Source organism: Lactuca virosa, chromosome 3, assembly GCF_052849685.1.
Source record: "Lactuca virosa cultivar CGN04683 chromosome 3, Lactuca_virosa_CGN04683_v6, whole genome shotgun sequence".
NCBI classification, from domain to species: domain Eukaryota; kingdom Viridiplantae; phylum Streptophyta; class Magnoliopsida; order Asterales; family Asteraceae; genus Lactuca; species Lactuca virosa.
In genome coordinates, this window is record NC_136428.1 from 163113341 (window position 1) to 163134649 (window position 21309).

Genomic DNA, 21309 nt, shown 5'->3' on the forward strand with positions numbered 1-21309 from the left:
CTGCTATGCTAAATCTTAGAAAAATCAAAACTTCCTTATACGAAGTCAGATTTGGACGTTCCTTCTATGTACGTTCTCGGTTTAACATATACTACAACTTTTGTTTAGATCCCTAAGGCTAAAAAGTAATTTATCACAAATTCATGTTTTACGTTACGCGGTGCCGTGTCGGTTTAGCCGTAAAACTTCAAAGAGCCATAACTTTTTCGTTATAAGTCGGATTTTAGTGTTCTTTATATGTACGGAGCCCTTGTGACATATACTATACCTTGGTTAAGATTATTTACTCTAAATAATCTTCTATCAAAAAGTCATTTTTGACGCTTATTGTCTTTAAATTGACTGGCCCGAATATGCGGGCGTTACAATTATCTCCCCCTTAGGATGATTACGTCCTGAAATCATCAACGCATCAGGGCTTGTATAATGACTCCATACATTATATTTTCATCCTATGTAATAACCATATCTTTTATGTATTTTCTAACGAGTTTCTAACTCTTGGACTTCTTGACTGTTGGCAGTGCTCAATCTTAGACCCACTCTTTATCCTATGTTGGACTTTCAATTGTATCCTTTGAGTTACAAAATCAATCCTTATTGGAGACTCATAATTAAAATAAGGTCTTTCCTTCGATTACCATAATAGACCGATGGATCATGTTCTAATGACCTCACGTCGTATGATGCAATGCTTAGACTTAGGTCTTTTTGAGTCAAATTCCAGAATGGAATATACCTTCCTTCATGTTCTAATGTGATATAATCACATTCTAGAATGTAGCACTTGTAGCTACAAACTTCTTACTTTAACAACGGTTGCGATGCTTCTATTGATCGCTTCGATTATCTTTCACTTCAATCTTTTGGCTTAAGTAAGATGCTACATCGATCTTGGTTCTTTGAACCACGTAAAATACCCATCTTAGTCGGACTTGATTTGATATGACCACTACGGTTGGAATAATCATCTTTTTAGTCGTTACCGAAACAATGGTAACGACATACATGAATTAAACAGAATCAATTACTAGCGCCTTGGTAACCTTGTGACTTTCCCTGATCCAAGTGCGAGTCCTGTGCTTCCGGTAGTATAGGCCTCTACTACCTTTCACACCTACTTATACTCGTCCCAAGTATTGTCTCGCAGTTCTCCAAGTCACCATACAAGTATTTCACATAGTCATTTAACACATCAGATAACTAAGGTTTATATTATTTCATGAAACGATTACATAGATGTTGAAGTTCACCCTACACTAGGCCTTTTATAATAGGCTACACCACCTGATACTATCTATATAGCTACTTCATATCCTGATCTTTGGATATATAGATACTCACTCCTGATCTCTTGCATTGTCACCTGCTTCGTCAAGGATCATCTGGAATGCTCTTGCCTTTGGCTTCGGCGGTGCATTTGGCCTTGCTGCTTCATTTTTCTTCGGACAATCTTTTGACATGTGCCCCTTGTCTCCGCATCCATATCATACCATATCATTAAGCATACAATCGCTGGAATAGTGACCGATCCTCCCACACTTGTAACAAGTCACTTCTCCATCGCATCTCCCATAATGCTTCTTCTTGAACTTTTCACACCACTTGGCTCCATACTTTTGGTCATCCAGGTTAGACTTCGAGAATCTTCCTTTCTTATCGGATCTTGAGGATCCCTCAAGCTTCCTCTTTTCTCATGCGTTATCTTTTTCTAGACCCTTTTCTCTTAACAGGATCTCTACATTCTTAGCTACCCAGATGGCAGCTTTCAAGGTGGGTGCTTGTTTAATCATTGGACCAAAATCTGCTGGTAATCCATTGGAAAACTTGTTGAACTTGGAGAGTTCAGTTGGAACTATGTAAGGAACAAGCTTCATCTTCTCCGTAAAACTTGCAGCATACTCGGTGACGCTTATTCTTCCCTTCTTTAGGTTCTGAAACTCGTTGTTGATCTCCAGTAGATCCTGCTCAGAGCAGTATTGCATTTTCAGTTGCACCAAAAAGTCTTCCCAAGACATCTTACTAGCTTCTCCTTTGGGCATGGTATCAGCTAGTAGCTTCCACCAGCTTAATACCACAGTCTTCAACAGTATTACCCCGAGGGCGGTCTTCTGTTTGTTGCTACAGTCACAACTTTCAAACATCATCTCCATCTCGGAGATCCAATCCATGACTTCCACCGATGTTGGGATTCCAGAAAGACTCAATGGTTTGGATGCCATGAAATGCTTGTACTTACATCCATGCCCATTATTTCCTCCATTGGGTTGGTTTCCTCTAACCACTCGTGGCTCAGCTTGAGTGACAGTCAGTTCAGGTTGTACAATTGGTGCAGCTGCTACCTCTGGTGCATGCTCAATCACAGGCCGTTGATTAGCATTAGCATTTCCATTAGAATTTTTGAATCCGATTCGAGTTCCCACCATGGCGATTTATACACCAAACCAGATGTTCGGTATGCTGACGAGAATTAAGATAGGAAAGCTTTATTTACGATAGACGTATACATCTCCTTATTACTCTGAAAAGTTACATGCCAGTTCTAATACCGTAATTAAACGTTTAGAAATCTGAACACATAAAGTTTCCAGATCCGGTTGGCAACAGACCATAGATCCGATCAAACGATAGCATCATAATGCATCACAAATCATTTAGCACATAAAAGCAATTTAGGCATCTTCCTTAAATAAGCTAGTGCTTGTGTCTATTCAGGTGTACTACCTAAAATATATTAGACATACTCCTCACGATCATCGCTTAGCATTCTAAGTTTAAGTCTTGAAATTTTCCTACAAATTCCTAGTTCACTTAAACTAATGCTATGATACCAACTGTGACATCCCCAAATTCACGGTCATTTTAAAAATTTTATTTATTCTTATTTAAAAATCAGAGTATCCATTTTAAAAAGTAGTATTGCGGAATTTGTTCCTAGAAAAACATGATAATAATATTATCAAAGCATTTCCTAAGAAATGTATATTGTTTATATTAAAACTTTGGGATGTCATTGTCAATATAGAAACATAAGCATAAACATACCTTACATTCATTTACACTAATGATTTACATCTCCTTTAATCTCTCAGTGTAATGTATCTTCATATCGATAACTGTGATACAAATAAACTGAGTGGGTCAGGTTGGGAAACCTGGTGAGTACATAGGGTTTTCAACCCACAATAAAGTTATTATGTTTCATCATCAAACAATTAACCCAATTACCCATCCCCATTACCTTCTTAATTCTTAAATATCTTCCCTAAGAATCATCTATTCCTCAATATTTATTCCTAAGGATTCTCCTAAGGAATAGGCACGAAGTCCATCGCTTCCAGGGTTTATATAACGGGCACATAGTCTATAGCTGCCGATGTTATCTGTTAGGCACTAAGTCCATAGCTGCCAGTGTTCATCTCTAGGGCACTAACTCCATAGCTGCTAACGTTTATTTGTAAGGCACTAAGTCTATAGCTGCCGGGGTTTTTAGAGTACATTTGGTGAACATATCGTTCACAACACCTACAGGTTGCGAGCCTATTAGCGTTCCACTGGAGTGTCTAGAATAATCTGTGGTTGCCATCTATACTCTGCTAGATGACTGGGCCATCGCTTGGGTCAAGGCTTCTCATCATCTTTCACCTCTCATCATCTATATCATCTTTCATCTCTCATCGTTCATCTCATCTTTCATTTACCCATCTTTACCCAATATACTTATAGGTATAAAATACATATACAATTTAAATCAAGTAAAACGTGTATATTTTGTTCATCCAACATAGATATCAAGAACACATATAATATGCACACATAGCACGTAATTTATATTAAATACTTTATATCCATGTGTAAGATGGAAGTAACTATGCAATCACTTATTAAAGGGATGACTCCAATCTCGGGCAGCGCTTTGCTTCTAACAATTTATTTTCCTTCGACGAAACCTAGTATCATTACCACTAGATTTTAGTCTAATATTTATTGCGACTAATTATTAGTCCAGATTTACGAGCGATATTGTTTTATAATTGTTAAACAATACTTTTCAACTACTATGTACAGACAGGGGCCAGGCATGAAACACCGTAAGGCAGGACGATTTTGGCATTCAAGTTGTTCTGAAATCCAACAACCCTATGCGGCCTTTCAAACCAGATTTCCCGTACCTCGAGCAGTTAAAAGGTATTATAATAACACTTTTTATAATTTATACTTAGCACATATATTGCTTATAGGTTCATAATAACGATAATGAACTTAAATATAAGTTATACTTAAAGAAGGGTAAACATAACTCACTTACAATGACGTTTAGCTAGGTACCGGGATCTGCGGGGGAAAAACTTATGAGCCGAAAGCTCTTCTTCCCGGAGCCTTCTGGCGCTCCGGGACTCGCCTCTAACACTTGGGAAGTGCTAGGGAATGGGAGGGGTTAAGAGAAGTAATTGAGAGAGAAAGAATGGGAAAGATGTGAAGGGAAATGAAATGCCTCGGAGTATGCTGCGCGTACGAGGGCCAAATGTCAGCTTCGCATGCGAGACCGTGGGGAGAAAGCGAGGGTCTGGATGGTGCCACATGTTAGCCTCACATCCTTCCATATTTTAATAAACTTCTAAATCCCGTAACTTTCGCATACGAGCTCCATTTTCGACGTTCTTTATATCCACGCGTAGGTAGAGACGGGATCTACAACTTTCGTATAGACTCTGTCGGCTAATTTTGAATTTATTTTTTTAAAGTTATATTTTAACAGACTTAGACAAATAAAGTCCGTTAAAATTTCATAACTTTGTCATCGATGTATGTTTGCATTTGTCTTTATATCGTTGAGCTCCTATTAACGAGATCTTAGATTCTCGTTTAGATTGTGATGGCTAAAAATCGATCGATCTAAAATTTGATTTTCGGGTTGTGCACTACTATGCTAAATCTTAGAAAAATCATAACTTCCTCATACGAAGTCAAATTTGGACGTTCTTTTTATGTACGTTCACGGTTTAATATATACTACGAGTTTCTTTTAGATCCCTAATGATAAAAAGTAATTTATCAAAAAATCACTTTTTACGTTACGCGGTGCCGTGCCTGTTTAGCCGTAAAACTTCAACGGGTCATAATTTCTTTGTTATAAGTCGGATTTTAATGTTCTTTATATGCATGGAACCTTTGTGGCATATACTATAACTTGGTTCAGATTATTTACTCGAAATAATATTCTATCAAAAAGTCGTTTTTGACGCTTATTGTCTTTAAATTGACTAGCCCGAATCTGCTGGCGTTACATACAATTTTCCCCCACTTCAATCAGACTTCGTCCTCGAAGTCCGCTTCCCTAAATAACTCCGGATAGTGCTCACTAATCTTATCCCCGGGCTCCCATGTCTACTCCGAACCCTTGCGGTGCTGCTATTGCACCTTCACCAACTCGACAACCTTGTTCCTAAAGGTTTTCATCTTCCGATCCAGAATCGCCATCGGTGTCTCAATATAATTCAGGCGGTCATCCACCTGAATATACTCCAAAGGTACCACTACGGAGCCATCCACTAAGCATTTCCGCAGCTAGGAGACGTGAAACGTGTTATGAATCTGACTGAGCTCGGCTGGAAGTTCTAAACGATACGCAACCCGGCCCACCCGAGCTAAAACCCTAAAATAACCAATATACCTGGGGACCAGCTTGCCCCGCTTACTGAACCAGATGACTCCTTTCCAAGGTGAAACCTTCAGGAGAACGATATCTCCCACCTAAAACTCTAAGTTTGACCGACATCTGTTGATATAGCTCTTCTGCCGACTCTGAGCTGTCTGATGTCTGCTCCGAACCAGGTGAATCAGCTCAGTGGTCTTGAGTACCACCTCAGTACTCCCCATAACCTGCTGACCAACCTCGCCCCAACAAATCGGGGTCCTGCACTTCCTCCCATAGAGCATCTCAAAAGGAGGTCGATCGATGCTTGCGTGATAAGTGTTGTTATACGATAATTCCGCTAACGGAAGATACGTATCCCAACTCCCACTGAAATCCTGAACACACGCCCGCAACATATCCTTGAGGGTCTGAATTGTCCGCTCACTCTGACCATTGGTCTGCGGATGAAAAACTGTGTTGAAATGGAGACGAGTACCCAATTCGTCACAGAACCTCTTCCAAAACCTACAAGTGAACCGGAAATCTCTGTCAAAAACCACTAATACCGAAACCCCATGACGTGCCACAACCTCCCGAATATAAATCTCAGCCAACTTTTCTATGGCAATACTCTCCTGAATCGGAATAAAATGCGCGCTCTTGGTCAAACGATCCACGATGACCCAAATCGAATCCACTCCGCGCGTAGTCCTTGGAAGTTTTGTGATAAAAAATTCATGGTGATGTCCTCCCATTTCCATACGAGAATGTCTAACGGCTGCATCTTACCATGAGGTCGCTGATGTTTGGCCTTGACCTTCATGCAGGTCAAGCACCGGTCCACATACCATGCCACATCCCGCTTCATGTAGGGCCACCAATAATCAAGATGAAGATCCTTATACATCTTCGTCTCCCCGATATAAATGGAGAACCTCGACTTGTGAGCCTCCTACATTAGAATCTAACGTACTCCGCCCCAATACGGAACCCAAACCCGCCGATGCATGGCCAAAAATCCATGAGTATCATAATCGAAGGAAGCCACCTGACCCATAATGCTCTCGCTCTTTCGGTGCTCTTCCTTCATAGTCTCGACCTGAGCCTCATGAATCTGCTCCAACATTGGAGTAATCACGGTCATCCTCGAGCATATATCTCTGATCGGATCCGCGACTGCCTTGCGGCTGAGAGCATTGGCCAGCACATTGGCCTTCCTCGGGTGATAAAGGATCTCGCAATCATAATCCTTCACCACATCCAACCATCGACACTGCCTCATATTCAGATTCGGCTGATCCATCAAGTACCTTAGGCTTTTGTGATCCGTGTAAATAGTACAACAGACCCCATAAAGGTAATGCCGCCAAATCTTGAGGCCGAAAACCACGACCCCCAACTCCAAATCATGCGTCAGATAATTCTCCTTGTGAGGCTTCAGCTACCTCGAAGCGTAAGCGATCACGCGACCCTTATGCATCAACACTGCCCCTAATCCTGTGATCGAAGCATCGCAATAAACCACGAAATCATCAACACCCTCCGATAGGGTCAGAATGGGCGCCTCACACAACCACTGTCTCAGAGTCTCAAAAGCTGCCTGCTGCTAAGGCCCCAGCGAAATGTAACTGTATTCTTTGTTAGTCGGGTCAAAGGAACAACTATCTTGGAGAAATCCTGGATGAATCTCCGATAATAACCCGCCAAACCAAGAAAACTCCGAATCTTAGATGGAGAACTCAGAACCTCCCACTGCATCACAGCCTCAACCTTGGCCAAATCGACCAGAATACCATTCTGGTTAACAAGGTGCCCCATAAACTGCACCTCACGCAACCAGAACTCACATTTGGAGAACTTTGTGAAAAGTCTCTCCATCCTCAACGTCTTCAGCACTTCCCTCAAGTGCTCCTCGTGCTGCTCCTGAGTCTTGGAATAGACCAGAATATCATCAATGAATACTATCACAGATCGATCCAACATCGGTCAGCACATGCGGTTCATGAGATCCATGAACGCGTTTGGAGAATTGGTGAGCCCAAAAGGCATCACCAGGAACTCGTAATGACCATAACGAGTCCGGAAGTGGTCTTCTGCACAGCCTCATCCCTGACCCGCATCTGATGATAACCCGATCACAAATCAATCTTAGAGAACCAAGATACACCCTAAAGCTGGTCAAAAAGATCATCAATCCTCAGGAGTGGATAACGGTTCTTCACCGTTACCTTATTCAGCTCTCGGTAGTCGATACACATACGGCGAGACCTATCCTTCTTCTTCGAAAACAGAATTGGTGCTACGCAAGGTGAACTGATCGGTCGAATAAATCCTTTGTCTAACTGTTCATGCAACTGTGTAGACAACTCCTGCATCTCAGGAGGAGCCAACCGATACGGTGCTTTGGCTATCGGAGCCGCACCCGGAACTAGATCGGTCCTAAACTTAACCTGCCTCTCCGAAGGCACCCCAGGCAAATCCTCTGGGAATACATCCGGGTAATCCCGTAATAATCGACACATCATCCACAATCATCTTACTCTTATCCCGGGTATCCATAACATAGGCGACATAACCAGAGCAACCCTGCTGAAAATAGCGTCTGGACCTCGCTACAGAACACAAAATCGGCCCACGCTGAGATCTCTCCCCATAAACCACTAACTCTTCCCCACTAGGGGTCCGAACCCAAACTAACTGCTGCTCACTGTCGATCACTGCCCCATTAGAACTCAACCAATCCATGCCCACAATAACCTTGATCCCACGCAGAGGAATGGGAACCATATCAATCGGATACAGATCGCTGAATAACTAGAGAGTACACCCCCGATGAACCCTCGCAACCCGAACAAACCTATCATCAACAATCTCGACATCTAGAGGATAATCCAGCTCCCCTGGAGCTAACAAATCTCTTGCTCAATGCAAGCGATACAAACGATCGGGTAGCCCCCGAATCAAACAATACCAAAGTAGAAATACCGTTCACAAGGAACGATCCTAAAATAAGACACATAAACATAAGGAAGCAATTCAGTATAAATAAAGAGATAAGGAGAAGATACATACCCGTCACCACATCGGGAGCTGCGCGTGCCTCCTCGACTGTCAATTGGAAAGCCCTACTCTTCACTACAGGCGCGTCTGCCCGACCCTGGCAGCCATCAGTAATCCGAAGAGTTGCAGGAACGGGTGCTGACACCAGTCCTGCTGCAGCTATACTCGGACAATGAGCCTTCTTATGGTCTCTCTGATTGCAATGGAAGCAAATCAGATCAGATACCGGGGTGGTAGTGGTGGTAGTAGTACAATCCCTGCTAATATGACCAGTCCAGTCGCACTTGAAGCAACCAGAACCACCCACCCTGCATGTCCCCTCGTGCCAACTGCCGCACTTGCCGCAGGGGCCTCTTCCCTGCTGGCCCTTCCCTCTCGAATCAACAACCTTGGTCCTTTTGCCCGAACCCTCAGCACTCGACAAAAAATATGGCTTCCTCTTTTTCTCCATCTCCAGATCAATCTCCCTCTCCCTAGCTCGCACTATCATATCCTCCAGCGTCTTGCAGCTGGATCGACTAACAAACTACCGAATGTCACTCCTCAACATCTCATGATACCGGGCCTTCTTTATTTCCTCATCCGCCACATACTGCGGAACCAGAAGTGCCCTCTTTCGGAACATAGCGGTGATCTCGATCACCGTCTCAGTAGTCCGGCGGAGATCCTGAAACTCTCGCACCAACTGTTGCACCTCAATCACTAGTGCAAACTCAGCCCGTAACCTGGTCACAAAATCATCCCAGGTCATCGAATCAACAACATCATCACCCACTGTGCGCTCAACCTCTTCCCAACAATCATGTTCCCTGTCCTTCAAAAGACAGGAGGAATGCCTAACCTTTGCGTCATCAGTGAAACTACTGGTGCGGAAGGCGTTAGCAACGTCCGCTAACCACCTTCGGCTTGCTATCGGGTCCCTCGACCTGTGAGAGTCTGGAGCTCCACATGACCAGAACTCCTTGAAGGAAATGGAGCGCGCCCCCATCAAGGCCATCATCTCAGTGCGAAACGAGCTCAACCACTCATCCAGAATCTCCATAATGCCCTCCTTGACTGTGCCAAAGATCACAGGAATCTGCTCAAGAATGCAATGAGTAATCTCAGACGAGATGAACTCCCTAGTCAACTCATCAAGCTGCCCGACTCCAGATCTTGAACCTGAGCCCTCACCAGCACCAGAACTGCCAACAGGTCTGCCTCTCAACATCACCATACTGAAAATACACCATATAAACCATCAAAATGTGCATCGTAATATATATATATATATATATATATATATATATATATATATATATATATATATATATATATATATATATATATATATATCGAGGGATCACAACTCCACAAGCTTCCTGGTTTCATCTCAGCTCTACTTGAATCGAGTACGGATCCTCTTCTTCCAGTAGTACGTGCCCATACTACATTCCACATCTATCCATACTTTCCTCAAAAATTGCCTTGATTCCACCAATTCACTTCATATCCACACAAATTCCCCTCACAGATAAGGCTCCCAGCTCTAGATCTCATCCTAGGTTTTCCTAGGGAAAACTCCACACCACTCTCCGTCATCAGCTGCAGAAGGAACTCCTGCTAACTTCCTCTAACTAGCTCACGAATACAATTACATATTACTAAAACCAGATAATTCTTCGAATGAGAGGTCTCACACTACAATGGTTGGACTCAGACAAGAGCTGCGCAATAGAGTTAAAATCTAACATTCTAAAATTATTTAGTTCCCATAATATGTAACTTAGCATATTCGCTTACTAGTTAGCTGAAAATAGTTAGAACTCCTAAAAGCACAAAGCAAGCAACATTCGAGCATCAAGTAATCAGAACCGAGCATCAAATAATCAGAACCAAGCATCACCTAATCAGGCCATCCTATCACCGACTGATCAGTACTAGAATGCAAGTCCACAAGCTCATACAATAGGGATACAAAGGCATCTCTCCTAGCATTCTATCATGCAAAAATGAGCAGATCCCTAGCCCTAACTAACATGCGATTCGCAAATTCACAAATCAACTCATATCAGAAAACATGTATGGGTATTTTGCGAAAACTTACTTGAGCTCAGCTGATTGCATGCACCACACCCTTTCTTATCTTAGAAAAACACTTTTCTTAAAACTATATTTATTTTTGAAAAACTTTCCAAATCCTCAGTTTGAGTTCAGACACACCCGATAGTATGTCCGGATCCCTCAAACTAAGGCTCTGATACCAACTTGAAACGTCCCAAAAAAATGACCCAAAAATTTCATTTTTAATTTAATAAAAACAGTATTCCAAAAACATCATCAATACAATCCAAATAGAATAAGTGTATCAAACATGATCTCAAATCAAAGGAAATCACAAAGGCGGAACAATGTGGTGTGTGCAATGCAGTCATCCCAAGCTCTTCCCTTTGGAACCAGAAGTACCTGAAACATGAACTGAAAGAGTAAGTACAAATCTTAGTGAGTTCCCCAAGATACCACATACCATACATATAACACATAATGGGCCACGTCCATTTAGTATAACGGCCTCGCCCTAGCTATCATAACGGGCCCCGCCTAATGAGTATAACGGGCCTCACCCTAACTCGCATAGCGGGCCCCGCCCACATGCAATTCATACTACATAACAAGTAATAGCATACAGAGTAATCATCAGGCCCCACCCAGTAAGCATACAAGCACATACACATACTAGTGTCACACAGACAATGAGTATTCTAACATAACAGATATGGGTCGAAATTGGTGCCTTCGACCCGCTAAACACAGTGAGGAAACTCACCTCGTACTACTGAATCACACTGATAAACCCTAGATGTTGGTCCGAGAAATCCCCGAACTATTAATATCAAATAACACCTAATTAACAATTGGAGTCAAATTTATATCCTTCAATCCATACTTAGGGTAAAAAGACCATTTTACCCCTTACCTAGTTTGGTCCAAGACTAAGGCCCAAACTTTCAATCCAAAAGGTCCAAAAACCAATTAACCATCCAAGGCCCACATATGGCCCAATTTTCCAAATTCAGCCCACATCCCTACATGGCCCTTACCCTAAGGCCCACCAATTTTTCCTAGTCCAAACACCTGCATTCAGAAGGCCCAACAAGGCCCCAAGAAACTATGCCCAAAAGATAACCCAAACCCGAAGCCTAAACATGCGAGGCCCAACAAAGTGAGTACGCGGGGCGTACTCAGCACGTACGTGCAACGTACTCACTTGAAGGATTGTACGCTAAGCTTATATGCTTGTACGCCCAACTTACTCACCCCCTTCAGCCTAAAATTTTATTTTAACACTTAATCCCCTAAGACAAAGCTCCAAAACATAGATCTGACTTCCTTGAGCTGGATAATCATGTAAAGTTGTTAACTTTACGTTCATTCAAGGCTAAATGAAGCTCTTAAGCTTAAAAAGGACTTAATAAGTGACTTAATGCATGCATGTGACCAAAACTCCGATAAAGCTTGCACCTTTATGCTTAAGAAGTCCAATACAAACTCATATCTAAAAGAACAAGCCCTTAAAACGTCTTAACTCTTCAATCAACCCAAAAAGGGACCAAAAGCATAATAAAACAAGCTATAAGGAGATCTAAACATCTACAAGCTAAGATATGAACTTGATACCTCAAAAAGATTGCAATAAGTGTGATGATTATGGATCTATGACCTTCCTTCCAAGCAAGGCACCTTCAATCTTCAAAGCTTCCTTCACAATGAGTAAATAACCACTAAAAATCCTCTCAAGGGATCAAGAACACCACCAAGAAAGCTTAAGGGACGATTTAGGGTTTTAGGAGGTTTGGGGGTTGGTAAAGAGGCCAGCCCTAGGGTCTTAAGGTGTTTTAATAGGGTGTAACACCCTAAATTAGGGTTTCAATATTACTCACGTATGCCCCACGTACATAGATGTACACCCAACATACGTGTCTGAAGTCCCGTTCCCATCTCGTATGAGTAGGCTAAGCGTACCATGTGGTACGCCCCGCGTACTCGCTTCACAGCTTGTACGCTAAGCATACCATGTGGTACCCCCCGCGTACTACATAAGGACCAAAAATGCAACTTTTATAACAACAAGGGCAATAGAGAAACATACGAAGATTCAAGTGTTACAACAGTCGCACAAAGTGAGGCACAAAGCTCTATTAGGGTTTAACCCTAATAGTATACTATATATTGTTGGGATATTTATGGTGTTGTGTGAATATTGATTATACATGTATTTAGTCTTTATTGTTATCAGATTGGGCCTGTCCATCCGCATTTATGCAGCTAGGGTTAGACTATAAATATATTATGCATGTATCATTTTAGGGTTAATGTTTTTGTAAGCCCTACATATCTTTACAGAGAAGTTCTATCGAATTCTTCTAAGATATTGATAATTAAGCATTCGGTACCTTTTCAATCACATTCAATCTCTGTTCTTATTGTTTGTTTCATCAAAACTGTTTTGAATCTATCGATGTTTACTTTATTGCCTCAACATATACGATTATAGAAACGTAGATCCCACTATTTTGGGGGTATATTCTAATCTATGTAAGGTCTGATCCTAATCACTAGGATTACATATCAACTATCTATGCTATAATTACAGAGAATATCTACCTAATATACAAATGATCACTAAGATCATTAGGATCACGCTGTCGCTGATGAAGCTGGAGCTGGTGGACAACGCGCTATGTGTTTGACTCCTCAGATCAATAGGTGTGACCTTACAATTATTATCTTAGTTTCTTAGGTTGATTGTTTGTATTTGTTGAGAAGATAGTTCATTTGTATTCTTGGTTGACTAGTTTTTCAAATTTCCGTTATGTTGTTGGTGTGTTCTCATCAGAACAGTGACCATTTTGGTATTTACAAATCAAAACAAGTACGTCCATTACCTTGGTGGTTCGAGCATTTAGATGGAATATGATGGATTCCATAAAGTTGAGAATGAACAAAAATATGCATTTTAGGTAGCTCCAACCCCCAAGATTGCCTCCATAATTGTTATCCTTTCCATGAAAACCTCAACTTCTAACACAATCATTGCATTTAACACATAAGGAATTTTAGGATGTGCCCATGAGAAAGAAATTTTAACCTATACCTATTCTTGAGCCGTAAGTTGGTGGTCGGGAGAATGAACAATAATAAGTCTGTTTTTTTAACTAGCTGAAAATGTTTAAATGGTTCATGTGTTATATGCTTAAGAAATATTTGGTTTAGATTTTACGTGTACAAAGTCTTAATAAATACGGAGAGCTTGAACAAATAAATATTTATGATGCTACCTCTAGCCATGTGAGTATGAAAAAGATCGTTAAACTCTATGTCATTGATTTTTCACCCATGCTTTGCATCAAGGATCATCAAACTAACTTCCAATAATATTAACACCTTTTTAGCATCCCTCAAATCATGATGTACTATTATAAGAAGATTTAGTCAACTTCTAGTTCAAACCTTGATAAATCTATATTTAATTAACTTATATAACTAACAATCTATACTGAGTTAATAACTTCAAAACATTATTCTAATTGATGATTAACCTACGAATGTTTAAAAACATCATTTGAAACCTAAAAATTTCCATTAAAGCTTAAGAAATTCAATTTTGACTCAGGTTTTAACACCATGATTTGGACTTTGCATCAGATATCTTCGATCTAAACCATACAATTAATGTAAATTATTACCTTAAATAAAATCTCTCTAGTGTGAGTGTTGATGTCACCAAGCCAGACTTTTAAAACTACATTGGAAGCTTCATGAACTCAAACTCGATTACAGGAATGGAATTACTATACTAGACATGCAACCTAGGAAGGGGTTCATCATCAACCTATAATTCTAATCACAAATCATCCAAAAAATCCGATTTGTGATAGATTTTCAAAGTTATAAGTCAAAATGAAGAAGATAAGTGAAGATTCGCCATCTTCCTAATGTTTATTTGTTGATTCAAGCTCTTTTTCTTTAAAATGACTTGGATAATTTAATTCAGGCTTCTAATTGCTTATTCTCTTTAAAATCGTCTCCCATCCCTATCTATCTTACACAATTGTTCTAACGAAGATTCTTGATCATGACAGATTTGATGGTTAAAGTTAAAATGTTGGGTCTTTTGACAAGAATAGTCCCTAAACTTTTGAAGTTTTTAATTTATTCCCCAACTAACTCCCAACTCTCATACACATTTAGATATTCATCACGTACCTTAATAAGTTAGTATCTTAACAATAAGGTCCAAGATCTAGTTAAGTAATTTACACATCAAGCCTATCTTTCCATATTTGAGAAGATTGATCCCTTAATCTTAATTTTGTTATTAACCCAAATTAACGTTTTATAACCTTTATCATATCTTATATTATAATATTACCTTACATAATAAAATTATCTTACAATTTAAGTCTATATCCTAATTAAAAGAATTTATTGCACCCGCTAGTGCATGAGATTAGAGACAATTGCAAGCTCTTTCTTCATGCTTGGTATCTAGAATGATCAGACCGTCATTGGGGATTCAGAAGAGGTGGCCAAAGTGTTGAACATTATTTAGGTTAGTGATCCAAGATTGGGTTTGGAGTTGAATATTAAAAAAACATAGATTTTTTTGCCCCCATGTGATGGTAGGAAGCTTTATGTCGGCTTATTCCCAACAGATATAAGGAGACCGTCTTTGGGAGTGAAGTTCCTTGTAGGAGGGGGGAATTAGAAGAGATGCAAGGTTTATTAGCGGATTGGCAAGGAAGAGAGTTGTCAATGCTGTCGATTTGATGAGTCTTCTTCCCTAGCTATGTGACCCGCAAAGTGAGATCCTTTTGCTTTGTTCATGTATGGGCATTGCAAAACTTTTGTTTGGTTTGAAGACTTGACAACCCGTGCCCCTGGTGGAGGCAACTGTATTCTTTGACAAAGGGTTGTGCAAGTCTATCGAGGATATTGTGGTTTGTGGAGGTGAGTGCCCATTTTAGTAAAATCGTCAAGGATATGGAAGTCGACATGCACATGCCTGTTAGACAGAAAGTAGCTTTTGAGTGTCTTCGAGCACCACATGCTCAAGATTTTCTGCTACCTATCCTTATTGACGGGCTCGATCAACATATGTCTCCTGTGGAATACAGTACTATCCTTCGTTACTACCTTATGATTCCTATATTCACTGTCGACGAGATATGCCCAGTGTGCCGCAAGACATGTTTGGATTCCTATGGGGAACATGCAGCTCATTGTAGAGAGCTCAGGTTTCAAATACCGACATGATGTGGTCAGGGACGTTCTCTTTGACGTCTGTCGGCTTGATGAGATTTCCATGAAGAAAGAAGTGGCTGTGAACTTTTTGACTGACCCGCTGGATGGAAGATCCATACTCCGGCCGACTGACATATTGGTCTTTGGATAGGTAGGAGGGAAACATGCTTGTGTGGATCTTATTGGGGTCTCCCCTCTTGCGGGCTTGAGGAGTAGAGGTTTCACAGCGGGACAGACTGCTTTGAAAGTCGTCACGTGCAAGGTGACCAAACATGAGAACGTATGCATTGAAAATCAACATGTGTTTATACCTTTTGCATTTGATACTTTTGCTTTTTCTCGCACCAAAGGCGGTGGAGCTCCTCAACAGAGTTCAACGGGTCATGCATAGTAATGTAATGTCCCCTAGATCTACGGATGTTGTTTTCAAAAGAATTAGTTTTGTCATCCAGAAAGGCCTAGCGGCGCAACTTGTTGTCTGTTTGCCTTCCGTAGCTATGTACTGACTTTGTTTTATTAGAAATATATATAAAAAGATACATTCGCTATCTTAGAGGTTTTGTCCGAACTTATCACCCAACTAATGAATAAGATTTTCATTTAATTATTTTCCACTAACTTCGAAATTTTAAACTAACTATTTTTATTTAATTAAATTTAAAAATAAACTTCTATTTTATAAATATTTCCTCTTTATAGCTAAAACTTCTATTCCTAAATTTCGGGTGTTACATTTCCGTTCAAGCTATATGAATTTAGCTTGTTGAGTATTCTAATAAAAGCATCATTACATTTTAGGTGTCGAGGAGGCAATTTTTAATCATGTTTGAGAGTGATTAAGGTTGCACAGAGTGGGGATCGCTATGACCCTCGCTAGCACACACCACACACCACCCTTAGGGGTTCGCTAAGGGGCTTGCCAAGGGTGCAACGATAGGAGAGAATAGAGAGAAAATAGAGAGGGTGAATCCTGATCGGTGTTTGGCCTTTTTCTTACTTTTACTTTTTACTTGTTTATTATTTTTTTTATTTTTTATTAAATTCTGATTGGTGATTTCTAAAAATATACCAAGGGTGCTACCACTCCTAGTTACACCATAGAAATACATTGATATTACGTGCTTTGCAATCGTTTGAGTTTTGGTTCTCTATTGGAATAAAATTATATATTCTTATTATATGGACGTACAATATCGTCTTGATAGTAAAACTATGTTAAAATTCTTGTTTTCTTGTAGTTATTATCTTGGTTTCATAGGTTGTTTGTTTATATTCATTGAGAAGATAGTTCATTGGTATTCTTGGTTGACTAGTTATTCAAATTTCCATGTGTTCACATCAAGACCATGATTATTTTGGTATTTAAAAATCCAAACAAGTACTTCCATTACCTTGGTGGTTTGAGCATTGTGATATAATACTATGGATGCCATATTGTTTACAATGAACAAAAAATTGCATTTTAGACGGAGGCCACTTATTGAGGCAAGCGGGTCACCATTATTTTTTTCATGCTATAAATACGTTAACGTGAGACTCATCGCTTGCAATTTCCGAGTGTATAAGAATTTTATTCTGCGGAAGTGATTCTTACAAAATAGTTTTTTTTATTTTGTGGGGGAGAAGAGATATAAATAGATAAATAGAGATAAAGTAGATATAGAATCTTAATAAAACTTTTGTATAAAATTTATATAAATAGAAAACAAAACGACACATCATCAAAAGGAATGCTTACATGGCGGAAGTGGGGTCCCACACAAACCAGGATTACCCAAAAATGCAGAAGCTGGTATGCTTGCATTATGCCCAGGAATTTCTCCCATTAATCTATTTTCTGACACATCAAAATCCTTCAACTTCTTCAAATTCAACAACTCCTTCGGTATCTTTCCTATCAACTTATTACTAGAAATCAAGATTCGTTCCAGTCCTTCCCCCTTACTCAACCATTCCGGTATCATTCCGCCAATCGGATTATGCGATAAAACCAAAGAAACAACTTCATCCATCGCCACTTCATCGCCATTAACATTGATTGGTCCTGAAAACGAGTTATACGATAAATCAATTGTGTTGAAATGGCCAAGTGGGTCTCGAACATTTTTCTTGAAAATTCTGTTTATGTCGCCGGAAAAGTTGTTGGAATGAAGATCGAGGTCCATTAGGAGGGAAAGGTTCTTGAATTCAGCTGGAATCGAGTTCGTGAATCGGTTGTTTGAAAGATTTAAATTTGAAAGATTCGTCATGTTCCCGATCCAATGTGGTAGTTCATCTGTTAATGAGTTGCTGGATAAATCAAGTTCTGAGATTGTAGATGCCGACGACAGGAATCGCGGAAGCGGACCTTCGATTCCGGTGTTCGCCATCTTTAGCCGGAAAACTTTCAGTTTGGAAAACCAATTTGGTAATGTGATTAGCTTCAGAGGATTAAATGACAAATCTAGAGTTTGTAAATTCTGTAATTTAGCAAGCTGAGGTGGAATCGGGCCTGAAAGCATGTTTCTTGATAAATCGAGTGCTTGAAGGTTCTTTAAGTTGCCGAAACTTGCAGGAATACTTCCGGTCAATCTGTTACCGGAGAAGTAAATATCGGTGAGACTGATCAAATGACCGATGGTGGCGGGTAGTTTTCCGGTGAGCTTATTGTTATCACATACCAACCTTTGGATCTTCGTAAGCTTCCCGATGGACGGGGGGATTACACCGGTGAGTTGATTTTCCGACATACGAATGAATTGAATGGAAACGAGACCACCAATCGAAGAAGGAATGGAACCAGAAAGTTGGTTTTGATTAAGATACAAAAGCTCTAATTTCTCTAGCGATCCAAGCGATTCCGGGATGATTCCGGTGATCTGATTATTCGACAAGTCAAGATTTTTAAGATGCTTTAGCTTTCCGATCGTTTCCGGAATGATTCCAGTGAAATTATTCTCATGAAAGTTAAGTTGTGTTATCGAAACCATTTCCCCAATCGACGATGGAATCTCACCGGAAAACTGATTCCCCGAAAGACCAAGTTCCGAAAGGGATTTAAAAGATCGGGAAATCTCCGGTGGAATCCCTCCGCTCAAACGATTATCACTAAGGTAGAGCTTTTTTAGCCGGAAAAGGAATCGAAAAGTGACCGGAACTGAACCAGAAAGCTTATTGGCTTCAAGAAACAAGTAGGTTAGACGTGAAAGTTTTCCGAACTCCGGCGGGATCCCACCGGTTAAATCTTTGAGTTCGCTGAGATCAAGGAGTTGCAGAAATGTGAGATTAGAAAGAGAAGGAGAGAGGGTACCGGACATGGATGTGTCGAGGATGGATTCGTCGCCGGAGACGAGGCCAGAACGGGAGACATTGATAACTCTGCCGGCGGAATCACAGGCAATGCCATCCCACGATTTGCAGCAATCAGTTTGAGGTGCCCATGATTGTAAGAGGTTCGAAGGGTCTGAGGTGATTTTCTGTTTGAAGTCGAGTAATGCTTGATGATCAATAGGGTGGCAGGCGTGTGATGTTAATGGAGAAAAGAGAAGAGTGAGGAAGATGAGAGAGAAAGTGTTTATGTGGGTTTGGATCTCCATTGAAGTTGCAGAGATAATGGAGAAGAAGAACAAGAGAGAGTGATTAGTGGGAACAGTTGCCTGAATTAGTTTTCTGATACAAAAGAATTATGTAAAGCAGTAAAGAGACCCTTTAAACTATTTAAAACTAATTTGTTTGACTTTTAGTATATCATAGAAACTATCTAAAAGTACAATTTAGAAAATGCATTTTAAATGATCAAAATTTATTATTTTCATTTTTCAATAATAAGATAAAATAGAAATTAAATATCCTCTTATTTTTATTCCAATAAATTTTCCTTTCCAATTAAATGACGACATGTATCATATTATTATATTAAAATATCATTAAATGAGCATTAAATATTACACATCTACTATAATAAATGAAGATATCAATCTCTAATAAGTTTTGATACTTGTTATTTTGTGATTTTTTTAAATAAATAACATCTACATGCCATTTTATGGTTTTTTTTTTCAATTTTTAAAATTAAAAAGCCACATAATCTTATACTTATATATGTAAAGTATCAAAAGTAATAATTATTATAATAAATTGTAATTAATATGTTTCTTCATTCCTTATTTCAAAATTTTATTTTAAAAAATTATTATTATTTACATTTTAATATTTTATTTTTTTTAATCAACCCGTGTAATACACGGATTTTACACCTAGTGTTACTATTTAATTGAGTATGAAGATTTATAGGAAAAAAACTAGAAGTATATTTAATATCTCTAAGGTAAATTATTTTTACAAAAATGTGCAAAAAGAGTGAGATATTTATAATTTGACAAATCTCATATTTGTTGGATGAGTTAAAAAATATAACACTACTTGGAAGCAAAATTTACTACTCATGATTTATTTAAATAATACCAATTAATTTTTGTTGGAGTTGTAATAAAGAAATAAATATCCTCTGACATAACAATATCTAAAGTATAAAGAGTCATGGGAAGTGTTGAATATTCTTTCCAAAAGTATATATTTATATATTTTTTGTTTTAAAGAGAGGTAGAAAATATATTAAAAAATATATAGATATAAATGACACCATGTGTAGCCGATATGAGACTCTTAATGAAAACGAGTCAAGACTTTGCATGTTGTTTGCTGCCACGACTGCTCAACCAGCTGCTAAAACACGTCATTTATGACATAGGTTTTATAAGATCAGATCAGTTGTGTTGAGTCTATGCGGTGTTAGACGATAACTTTGACTGCATGTGTATTAGATATGCGAAATACTACATTTTCAACAATAAAAATTTAACATATGTATTGAAGTGATTGAGATCGTGTATAGTACGTAGATGTTTATTATACTAGAGTCTTAGAGAGAGAGAGAGTAAAATTTAACATATGTATTGAAGTGATTGAGATCGTGTATAGTACGTAGATGTGAGATTTCAACAAAAAAAAAAAAAAAAAAAAAATTGTTGATATATCGTAAAACATAATGATAGCTTATTCGCATGTACATAAGGTGGAGCATTACCCATCTACAATAGTTTTTTTTTTTTTTTTTTTTTTTTTTTTTTTTTTTTTTTTAAGTTGTATATATAAATAATTTATGACGTATCTTAAAACAAAAAGGAACTATATAAATCTTTTTGACAAACAAATATATATAAAAATTAAGATTTCACTAAAGGTTTAAGTTTCATTTAATTAGGACATAAGTGATTATAAATAATTTAGGAGTAAACTAGAGTTGTTTTAAAAAAAAATAATCATGATTTCTAAAGTCTATATGGTTT

General features: G+C 39.0%; 1 protein-coding gene across 1 annotated transcript; it reads right to left on the reverse strand.

Annotated features, from left to right (window-relative positions):
- Window positions 1-17649: 17649 nt before the first annotated feature.
- Window positions 17650-19627, reverse strand: LOC145166766 (uncharacterized). Its single transcript, XM_079085808.1, has one exon. The coding sequence runs from the start codon at window positions 19555-19557 to the stop codon at window positions 17704-17706; it is 1854 nt and encodes a 617-aa protein (XP_078941934.1). The 5' UTR covers window positions 19558-19627; the 3' UTR covers window positions 17650-17703.
- Window positions 19628-21309: the final 1682 nt, after the last annotated feature.